The sequence below is a fragment of the Lathamus discolor genome, chromosome 4 (assembly GCF_037157495.1).
Source record: "Lathamus discolor isolate bLatDis1 chromosome 4, bLatDis1.hap1, whole genome shotgun sequence".
Classification (NCBI taxonomy): domain Eukaryota; kingdom Metazoa; phylum Chordata; class Aves; order Psittaciformes; family Psittacidae; genus Lathamus; species Lathamus discolor.
The window spans coordinates 127889409-127900919 of record NC_088887.1 but is presented as its reverse complement, the minus strand read 5'-3'; the positions used below and the strand labels follow the sequence as shown (position 1 = coordinate 127900919).

The following is an 11511-nucleotide window of genomic DNA, read 5'->3' as shown; positions in this document are numbered from 1 at the left end:
CTATAACTTACAGTAATACCAAATGAGCTTTTTGAGAAGTCCTGTGCTGAGCTACCAAGAGAGCAACTGGTTGGGAATGCAAGGAACTGGCAAAATTAAGAACAAGTCCAGGCCTGGGACAGGTGAAATGATGAGCAGTGGAACTCCCAGCCTGCAAGATGGATGGTGTAATGTAAGTAATGTAATGTAAGTTCAAGATGAGGCAGCAAGGAGCAACATTTTAAGCCCAACTGTTTCACAGGTTTTGCTGTGCTAGAGAATTCCTCTAAAAAAGGAGGCAAGGTGGCTAATTGAGTGTTCAGGGCATTTAGGACTGTACAAAAAAGAGCCGTGGAAAATAGGCTGTGGGGAGTCCTCACCAGGCTACCATGGGAAAGATGGGTAGCAAGGGGAGGTGATGGCTCAGCATCCTTCCTTCAGGCATAATGTAGTGTGATGTTAAGACCATCCAGCTGCTTCCAACACTCCTGAGCTTCAGCACATTTCCAAGGTAAAGAGAAGGCAAAAACACAACCTGCTGTACCCTAACTGCCCACCACATATAGCGCAGGGAGAGGACCTGGCATTCAGGGCTCCAGGCTGCTCATGAACAAACCCTGTAACACAGAAACGTGCCTGTTGCAGGACCTTATGTGACAGGAGCTTTGTGTCCATCCTGACAAACGGGAGTTGCAGAGCTCTTCCACTGTAAGGTTCAAATCTAAGTCAGGTTGCCTTCAGCAGCATTTCCTTTGACCAGGCTTTGAGTACAGAGCTGCAAAGCTGAGGGACCAGCCCCATTTCCCAGGTGAAATGTTTTTGCAACTCCTTTATATTTCATGGTTTTCAAGGGCATTCCAAATGGCAGAGGCAAACTTGAGATCTCACCCAAAAGCCCTTACTCCTGTCTCAGGGAGTGCTGTGCTTCCTTCTCCCGCTCCCAGCCATGGATTTTCCTAGCAGGTGCCTGCCTTCCTTTATTTTTAACCTCCATTCTGAATGCAGGAAGCCTTTGCTTGCTGTGAACGTCCGGGAATCAGAGCCTAAGCACATCCCAGGAGGATTTCCTGTTTGGGACTTTTGAGCTAGGCTTCAGCCTGCAAGCATGGAAGCGTCCCGAGCAACTTAGTGCTGCCGGGCTCCGTGCTAGTTGCTCCTGTCCGGTTCAGGAGCAGCCTGCCGTCTATCAGGAAGGTGCTAAACTGACAGACCACTTCCCACCTGCTATGGATGAAGGTGAGAACATGGAGAGTTCAGTCAGGGTGGGGATGTGCTTGACTCCAAGATCAGGGTCATTGTGGCAGAAGAACAACATGAGAGAGCACAACATCCCATTACAGTGCAGCTTTTGCCTGTAGCTCTAGGACAACACCAAGTACTCAGAGAGTGTGTTTTCTGTGCTGCCTTCCAGCCATGCTCCGGTCACTACTGACTCCGTTTGCTCCATTTCACTGGCTCCTACATTATTGCAGTTTCTTGAAGTCACCATAGCACTGATGAATCCAGACTCACCTTCACAATGTGCCCCTTTCTCCATACTCTGCTCTCCATGTTATTAATTTCTATCGGAAGGCATGATACAGCAGTCCTGTTCCAACCTTTACTACTACCAGTAACCTTCTGCCCTGAATAGTTGAATAGCAGATTTCTGCTCTTGTTTCTGTGTCTTAGTTGCTCTTACAAGGTATAGGTTAACTTACATTTTTCTATCAGCCCACATACAGCTTCAAAGGTATTTGCATGTCAGAAAGACTTTTGAAGATCTCTCTGAAGGCCAAGCACATGATATGGATCTATTCACCCCTTTTTTGCCAAGGGGGATCAAGAATATATAGTAAATTAGAATTTACTGGGAAAAGGAATGCACTGATTTCCATCCCTAAGTAGAAACAACACTTGTGTGCAAATTGCAAGTCTGAGAGGAGGGCTGTTTAATGATGTGGGGCAGTGCTTGGGGCTGAAGAATGAGAAACATCACAGATTACTGAAGAAAGAAGGAGTGAAGTGAATGTCCATGGAAAATGCAGATTGCTTGCAGTAGTGTGAAGGATTCAAGGCAGATTTTAAAGGGAAATGATAATTTGAAAACTTGATAATAACTGGCAAATGTGATCAAATGCAGCAGGTTTGCTACAGTGCACATCAGACCGCTTTCTTTAGAAGTCATTTTTGAGGGGCCAGGCAAAAAGCTTGGTCAGTGTCTGAACTGCAGTGCTACAGTGACACATGAAAAATCATTTATTCAAATGAGAAGAGATAAATTAATATGAAACCTGTAAGATGTAGAAGACTGGGGAAAAAATTTAGCAGAAACCCGAAAAGTCTGTGCTCAAACAGATCCGTGGTGTGGTCAGGGTCAGGTTTGGAGCTCACCTGTTGAACTTCTTCCAGTGAAGATCTCAAAGGGAAAAACAAAATACACTGAAAGTGCTGCTCAGTGACACAAAGTAAAGAGACATCATGAGCATAGAGCGTGCCCAGAACATCATAAAAGCAAAAAGCTATTATTAAGGAGTGGCATAACAGAAACGGAATGAAATTCACAGATTCACTGTAGACAGCCCTTCCCGTTAAAAGGGGTGTCTGGAACGCATAGTCCAACTTTTCATTTGAAGACTGGCAATAACACTAGGTCAGTAGTAGCTTTTTCCAGGGCTGCACAATTCTGGTGAAACACACTTCCCCAGATGTTCACTCTGAATCTCCCAGGCTGTAATTGTACCCATTGTTACTGTTCTATTGGTGCCATCATCTTTTTAACATGTCCTAAAGTAGCAGTAAGATGCCATTAAGAAGCCCCTTAAGCCACTCATCACCAGCCTGAGCAAGCCCAGCTTCTTCAGTGCCTCTATAACTCTGTCATGGGTGTCTGGCCCTTACCTATCTGCTACAGTTTTTCCATATTCCTCATGAACAGGGGGGCCAGGAATGTACCTGGGATTTCAGGGTGGCTTCACCACGTCCCAGCTTGAGGGGATAATTATTTCCCTTGATTTGCCACTCACCCTTCTCCTGTGTAGTGCAGGAAGCTGTTTGCCTCCATTTGCAACGAGAGCAAACTATGATTCTTGATTCCACCCCTACCTCCAGGTTCCTTTCAGCAGGAGTGCAATTTGGTTGGTTCCCACCCTGTACCAGTTACAGGTTATTCTGCCTCAGGAACAGAACTTTGTACTTCTTCTCATTGAACTTCATGAGGTTTCTGCTAATCCAATTCTTTGAGTTTCTAGACATCTCTCTTGACCAAAGTTCTGCCATGCAACGTATCAGCCACACCTCCAAGTGTCATCTGCAAACTTGCACTCTGTGTCACCATACTGCACAGCACTGGCTCACAGCTCAATGCTTGCTGTACTTTCCTGGCTTACATGCACTAACTCCATGTTGAGTCACTGATCACTACCCTTTGAGCCCAGAGGTGCAGCCAATTTTCACCTACTGCTCTGTTCCTTCAGCCCATACATCCTCAGGTTATAAATTGGAAGGTTGAAGGGACCTTTAAAGGTCATCTAGTTCAAGCACCCACAACAAGCAGGGACATCTTGAACCAGATCAAATTGCTCCAAGCCACATCCAGCCTGGCCTTAAACACTGCCAGGGATGGGGCAGCCACAGCTTCTCTGGGCACCCTGTAACCCACCCTCACTGTAAAAAAATTCTTCCTTATGTCTAGTCTGAATCTATTCTCCTTTAGTTTAAAACCACTACCCCTTATCCTATCGCTACAGGCCCTATTAAGAAGTCCTGCTCATCTTTCTTATAAGCCACCTTTAAGTATTGAAAAGCTGCAGTACATCTCCCCTGAGCCTCCTTATCTCCAGGCCAAACCCCCTGCCTTGTTCCTCAGCCATTCCTCACCACACTTGTGCTCCAGGCCCTGCACCAGCTCCATTGCCCTTCTCTGGTCCCGCTCCAGCCCCTCAATGTCTCTCTTGCAGTGAGGGGCCCAGAGCTGAGCACAGGATCCGAGGTGCGGCCTCACCAGTGCCCAGTGCAGGGGCACAATCCCTGCCCTGGCCCTGCTGCTGCACTGGCGCTGACCCAGGCCAGGATACTGGGGGCTTCCTGGCTGCCCGGGCACAAGCTGCTCATGCTCAGCTCTGTCAGTCAGCACCCCAGCATAGGTCCTTTTCAATGAGCAGTTTTCCAGCCACTCTTCCCCACTCCTGGAGCATTTCATGGGGTTGTTCAGGACCCAGCACTTTGCCTTATTGAATTTCATACAACTTGCCTTGGCACATTGATCCAGCCTGTCCATATTCTCTGTTTGAATTGGTTGTCACTGTTGGAAGAACCTAGACATTTTCCTGAGGAAGCAGATTGACCTGTGGTTTTTATAGCACAAGATCTTAGCAATGGACTGTCATAGCCAGTAGTCAATGGCAGCTTCTCTACTAAGAAGGTAGAATAAAAGAAGGTCCAGCAGCGATTATTGGCCTGGAGGCAGAGTGGCCCCCAACCCGCACACCAGTACTTCTGGGACCTGGCCTGGCTGGAGCAGGGAAAAGATGTTCAAGCGGCCAGGCTGCGCCAAGCAGGAGCCACTGGTGGAGAAGCCTCGACAATCACTCACCAGTCTTGGTTTGACTCATCATAGACTGGTGAGACCCAGCCACTTGCAGTGCAGGCACTACAGATGAGATAGTACCTTCCACATGGACATTAGATGCCCTGATGTGAGCCAAGGTGCCAGCCTGTTACAGGTCACAGATACTTGGACTCTGGGCTCTCTGCCCAGGAAGGAACAGAGAGCAGAGAATGGGTTGTGCCCCTGCGATCGTGGCCCCAGTGTCCCCAGTGTCACGCACAGCCTCCCTTCATCTGCCCAGCCCTCTCCTTGCCCTGTCCCATCCCAGCACTGCCCTGCCTCGCTCCTGCCTGTCTCTTCCCATTTCCCCGGGTTCCCGGCGCCCGTTGCTCCCTCTTTACCCCGGCTCCAGCCATTCTCCCCGACGCCGCTCCCCGGACCCTTCGTGTCCCGCCACGGGGTCCCACCGCCCCGGAGCCCAGCCCGGGGCCGCTCGGAGGCCGCGCTCCGCCGGCGCGCTCCGGTGGCGGGGCGGGGATGGGGGGAGCGGGGGGAGCGGGGGGCTGAGGGCGGCGCTGGGTCGGGTTTCAGCAGGAGCCTCCGCGCCGAGCCAGCGCCGACCCGCCGCCGAGCGCTCCGCGGGGCGACCGGGGCGGCTGCGGCACCGGGCAGCACCGACACACCGGGGTGGCCGCGGCGCAGGAGCGCTCCACAGCGCTGGGGATACCGGAGCGGCCAGCGGTATCGAAGCGACCGCGGCACCAGAGCACCGGGGTACCGGAGCGGCTGCGGGACGTCTTGGCGGAGCCGGAGTCTGCGGGATGTGAGCGCAGCCAGCGCGGGACGCGCGGTGTAAGTGCCAGCGCCGGGCACCGATCCCCTCCGTCTGCCCCGCGCCCTCGACCGGTGTCCCGCACAGCGGCACCGCCGCAAGGCGAGCCGGACCGCACAGGGCGGGACCGGGACCGAGACGGGGCCGAGGCCCGGGACTGGGACCGGGAGCGGGACCGGCACCAGGACCGAACCCCGGCCAGGACCGGGACCGGGCGCTTTGTTCTGCCTCCGCAGCGCAGACAATGGAGCGGGGGGGCGGGGGGGGGGCGCGCCCGCGGCGGCGCAGCACCAGGGATCCGCGGCCGGACCGGCCTCGCCCGCGGCGCGACGGCAGCGGGGCCGGCGCTGGCGGCGGAGGAGCGGGACGGGGAGGGTGCGGGAGCGGTGCTGCCGCGGCGGCGGCCGCAGGGGAAGCCCTGTGGCGGGGCGGGAGCTCGCAGGAGCCGCGGAGGCGCCAGGCGGGGGCTGTGCACCCGAGCCGAGGGGACCGGCGCTGGCAGAGCTGCGGCACCGAGGGTTCACTGGGCGCCACGTCGGGGGTGGGGGTGCCCGGGACAGGGCTGCGCCTGGGGCGGCTGGGAAGCCCCCGGCGGTGCGGGGAGCCCCAGGCGCCGGGGGGCCGTGTGCGAGAGAGAGGTCCGGGAGCTCTGAGGGAGGGAGACCCTTGACAGCCTGGGGCACCCGTGGAGACGACGCAGACACGGCCCTGCGGCACCTCTGCGATGGGCACATGGTGTGGTAGGGGCCAGGTCAGATGCGTGTAGGCCGGAATGTGGGAACTGGCTAATGCGTGAGGAGATTTTATTAGTGTCCTTTGAGGGGGGAGTGTTTCCAGAGGTAGGACAGCAGGCAGGAAGCTCTGGTGTGGCACAGAAATGGGATGCACAGGTATGCAGTGGAGCTTAACCGAGAGCATGGTCACCTCATGGAAGGCTGGTCACTGTTCAGAGCTGGTATCAGAGGGAAATGAGGCCATGTGGCTGGGCTGGAAGTGAACAATAGGGTGCTGGTCCTGAAGGCCCAGGTGGGTGGTGGTGGAAGTGCCAGGAGGCATGGAAATGGTATCTGTAGGTAGTGGCAGACAGTAAAGGCTGAAGAAGAGTTGTTAGCCTAAGGCTGCACTGCAGGCAAGCCTGGGCTGTGGCTGGCTCTGAGAGCGATAATGAGAAACTCTTGAGAGAGATATCTCTGTGTATGTAGAAGAGAAAAGCATGTTCCAGGTCAGTAACTGGTGCTCAGCAAAGATTAAATGGGCTTCTGCATCCTTCCTCAACTGGACTGGAGCCTCAAAAAAACATCATTACATGACTCATGGCCTCTCATGTGAGACTTTGGATATGGCATCAGCAGCATCTGCAGCTTTGATGGAGCTTTTGCACAGCAAGCACTCTGACATCTGTTTGTGGCATGCACAGTGGGTGCCGTCTTTCCAGCTTCTCTTTCTGGGGCCACTGTGGGCCTGCTAGGGCTGCCATGAGATGAGAGGTGCCACTGGCAGGCAGGGATGCACGCTGGTCCCTCTGTGGTTCCAGATCCCTTTTTTGTTTTGTTTTCCCATATGTGGTTTGTGTGCTAAGTGTAGGCTGGGCTCTCCTGGTGCCCCCAACCATCAGCTCTAGGCTGGGAGATGCTGATGGTGCAACTCATGCCGTTTCAGCTGCCATTCTTGTCAATTTCCTTACCATGGCTGTGGACCCCAGGCACCTCTCTGGACAGGTTCTCGCACCAGCGGTTTTCTTCAGAGGATTCTGCTGCCTTTTCTGACGCAGAGGCTCGGTGCCGGTGGTGGGAGGGACAGCAAGGACGGGGCCGCCCGCTCACATTACACAGCCTGGGCCTGGACCACTTCAGCCAGTGCTGAGCTCTCTGCTAATTGGAAGCAGCTGTTGGGATGTGGTGACTCTGCATTCACTGAGGTCACTGCTGCCTTCCTCTGTGACCCCAGCCTGCAGCATTCACAGGAGCAGGGGGCTGCCACCAGTGGCTGCAACCCTGGCAGTTGCATCTCTCAGCAGAGAGGTAACTAGGCTCTGAAACAACCTACTTGTGTCTGGAGAGGATGGAAATGAAGAAGTTTACATAGACTTTTATCACAGATTCACAGACTGGTTTGGGTTGGAAGGGACCTCAAAGCTGCTCCAGTTCCAACCACCTGCCACGGGCAGGGACACCTTCCACTAGAGAAGGTTGCTCCAAGCCCCTTCCAACCTGGCCTTGAACAGGTATCACTGGTTCCCTCCCCCAAGGACCCTAATTTCAAATCCCTGTTGCCACAGCGCTCTCAGCTGCTTCTCACACTCCCCAGATTAAACTTTTCAGGTTTCTCCCCTCCCCGGCAGCAGCTCTGTGGAAAGCCCTCCTTGCTGCACTCCCTCCTGCTTCTCAAGAGCCACATCACTAATCAAACCATGTGGGGGTTTCCCCGTACCTTGCCCTGATTCGTTCCAGGCACTACCCGAAACCTTTCAATTTCATCCTGTTCTCAGCAACTGAGATTGCCACAGGGAGCCTTGCCTCTCTAGCTGCTATTCTACTCTCCTTTGAATTTAGTTTTTGTCTGACCTTCTGTCAAGGTTTTAAACCCTCTGTCCTGCACCTTCCTATGACCTGAGCAGCTAGGGCACAGTTAGGGTGGTGCAATCTCATCACAGAAGCAAACTTGGACCTCATTCCCCAGCACTACATGTTCTGGATGTGTGCTGTTACCCCTCCAGCTGGGGACATTTAACTGTCTCCAACAGAGACACAGACCTGGCTGGGGCCACTGAGCTAGCGCAGACCCCACTCACAGCCCACGGTGATGGAAGTATCTTCTTTTGACTTCTGCTCCTGAGAGATACGGAGTATTCATACATGCCAGGTACAAGAAGAGTGTGTGCTCTCACTTGCCAAAGACCTCAGACACTGGATGCCCACTGAAGCAAACACTTCTGTAATGTAGAAAACACTTTGTAATACTTTATCTTTCTGTCACTAACCCAGGATTTCCACAGGGAAAACTGATCCAAGCAGCTGACCTGGGGTAGGAAAGAGAGCCCAGGAATAATCATCCTGCGTCCCCTGGAAAGGGTTAACAGTGCTGTAGGGTTCTTTTGATCAAGGGCTGGCAGTCTCAGTCCCCAAAATAGGCAATGTCAGCCACCTCCATCCTCCAAGACAGGGAGGTTCCTGCTGTCCTGCCTCTGCCATGAGCGGCTCCTGAGTGTGGTTATGGGACCAGCAGCAAACACTTTCAAGAGAGTCCAAGTGTGAGCTCATGCTGCCGCCATCCCCGCAGACCACTGAACCTCGCTTACCGGGGGCTGGAAGCAGCGCTGGTGCTGGTGTTCCTCAGCGGATCCCTGGTGCTGCTCTTGGGGAGGGTGGGCAGAGCCCCGGGGGCTGACAGCCTGTGAGCATTAGGAGTGTACCCAGCGTGTCCGGCATGTCCAGCAGTGGGGTGGCTGCAGGGAGCTGCTTCTCTCTGCTCGTCCCTCCCCCACTGCTGCAGTGAAATGAAGCTACGGCAGGGGGAAATGAAGTGAAGGAGCCAGAACGAGCCAGGAGCAGTGAGAAGGAGACAAAGGAGGAGAGTGAGCAGTGGAGGGTGTGGGACCGGGAGGGATCCAGAGCAGCTGCTGCGTTCCTGCTGCAGTGCCACCACCCTCCATGGTACCCACTCAGGGCATCCACAGATCTCCGTGCCAGGCCAAACAATGGGCCCTGTCTGATTTTGTCCTGGGCATTCTCAGCTGTGGGTACATCCACTGCAATACAGCCACTCTGATTTATTGTTCACTGGAAGTAAGCCCACTCCAGTTTAGCTGCTGCCTCCCAGGGACACCAGATTTGCCCTTCATGGTTTTTTGGCATGTGGATCTGCGGTCCTGAAAGGCATGTTACTGGTGGTGGTTGGGGGGGTGTCTCAACATGGTTGCTTGTTGAGCTTTCTGCCAGCTTGAGACCAGCTTTTTTGGGGGTGGAGAGGTGCTGGGGCTCCTGTTTGTCCCCAGATCTCTGTCCCCTTGCAGGCAGCTTCAGCCGCACGGGGAGCATTCAGCTGTTAAAGGCACAGGAACACCCTGCCCCGGTGTTGCCAGAGGGCAGGTGTCTGGGAAGAGCAGCCTATGTGCTGGGGCTCCAGCTGTTAACCTCAGCAGCCTTCAGGTGTGACCTGCTTGGCTGACCAGGTCTGACCTGGTGTTGTCCCAGGCTGTCGCTCTGGGCACCCTCTGCTCTGACACATTTTCACATTCAGTCCTTGCAATGGGTAGGTGATACAGAGCAATGGGGTGGCATGTACGTGACAGGCCTTCCCTCCCCACTGTTTTTATCCCTGTCCTTCCTTTGCTGCTCCTTCTTAACCAGCATCCTCTGGTCTGCATTCCATGCAGGATTAAAGGAGATCAAGCCACCCTCTGCTCTGCAAGTCACTAGCAATGGAACAGATGAAGGGGTCAGCCGTAATTCTGCTGGAGCTGCTAATTCTTGGAGGCCTGAGAGCAGGGAAGGGCTCTGCTGTCCTGGGCACCTTGGATCTACAAATAGATGAGGAGCAGCCAGCTGGCACCATCATTGGGGACATCAGTGCTGGTCTGCCTCCAGGAACCAGTGCCTACATGTATTTCATCTCTGCGCAGGAGGGCAGCGGTGTCACCACTGATTTGGGGATAGATGAGAACACCGGTATCATCAAAACAGCTCGTGTCTTAGACCGAGAGACTCGAGACCACTACAGCTTCATTGCTGTAACCCCAGAGGGCACCACAGTAGAAGTGAACATCCAAGTGAACGACATCAATGACCATGCTCCAGCCTTTCCCAGACAACACAGCACCTTCCAGATCCCAGAGCACACACCCATTGGCAGCAGATTTTCCTTGGACCCAGCCTTTGATGCTGACAGCGGTCTACTCAATACACAGGGCTATGTGATTAAGGGAGACAATGTGGGGCAGGCCTTCCGCTTGGAGACACGTCGAGGACCCAATGGTGTCCTTTATTTGGACCTCGTAGTCAGCAACGTCTTGGATCGGGAGAACCGTTCATCATATTCGCTGCTGTTGGAAGCCTACGATGGTGGCTCTCCTCCCCGGAGCACCCAGATGACACTGGATGTGTCCATCCAGGACATCAATGACAATGCTCCTAGCTTTAACCAGAGCCGCTATCACACTCTCATCTCAGAGAATCTCAAACCTGGCAGCAGCATCCTGCAGGTCTTTGCCTCTGATGCAGATGAAGGTGACAACGGGGATGTGATTTATGAGATCAACCGTCGGCAGAGCGATCCTGACCAGTACTTCACCATTGACTCCCGGACTGGAGTCATCAAGCTCAACAAGGGTCTGGACTATGAAGTAAGGAAGGTGCACGAGCTGGTGGTACAGGCAAGGGACAAGGCTGTTCATCCTGAGGTCACTACAGCCTTTGTCACTATTCATGTGCGTGACTACAATGACAACCAGCCCACCATGACTATCATCTTCCTGAGTGAGGATGGCTCCCCACAGATCTCCGAGGGAGCCCAGCCCGGCCAGTATGTGGCACGCATCTCTGTTTCTGACCCAGACTATGGCGAGTACTCCAATGTCAATGTCACGCTGGAGGGAGGGGATGGCAAGTTTGCTCTCACTACCAAGGACAACATCATCTACCTGATCTGTGTGGACCAGCTTCTGGATCGGGAAGAAAGAGACTCCTATGATTTGCGAGTGACAGCTACTGACTCAGGAACTCCTCCTCTCCGGGCAGAATCAGCCTTTGTACTGCAAGTGATGGATATCAACGACAACCCTCCACTCTTTGACCAGCAGGAGTACAAACAGAGCATCCCTGAGGTTGTGTACCCGGGTAGTTTTGTGCTGCAGGTGACAGCTCGTGACAAGGACCAGGGTCCCAATGGGGAGGTGCGGTACAGTATTGTGCATGGCCAGGATGTCCACTCCAGCTGGTTTGCCATTGACCCTGCCACAGGCATCATCACCACTGCTGCCCCACTGGATTATGAGAAGGATCCTCAGCCTCAGCTGACAGTGCTGGCCACAGACAGGGGAACCCCTCCCCTCTCCTCCTCGGCTGTGGTGCGTGTGGCCCTCCAGGATGTCAATGACAATGAGCCAGTGTTCAGGAGTAACTTCTACAACATGTCCCTGAAGGAGAACACCCCTGTTGGGACCTGCTTCTTACAG

At 54.0% G+C, this 11511-nt stretch overlaps 1 protein-coding gene across 1 annotated transcript in view; it reads left to right on the top strand.

The window, feature by feature from the left end:
• The first annotated feature begins 5104 nt into the window (after positions 1 to 5104).
• Positions 5105 to 11511, top strand: part of DCHS1 (dachsous cadherin-related 1) — a 51614-nt gene continuing 45207 nt past the window's right edge. The window contains exons 1-2 of the mRNA XM_065679034.1: positions 5105 to 5359; positions 9715 to 11511. Coding sequence (XP_065535106.1) covers positions 9760 to 11511 — 1752 coding nt within the window. The 5' untranslated portion in view covers positions 5105 to 5359; positions 9715 to 9759. The remainder of the gene's footprint in view (positions 5360 to 9714) is intronic.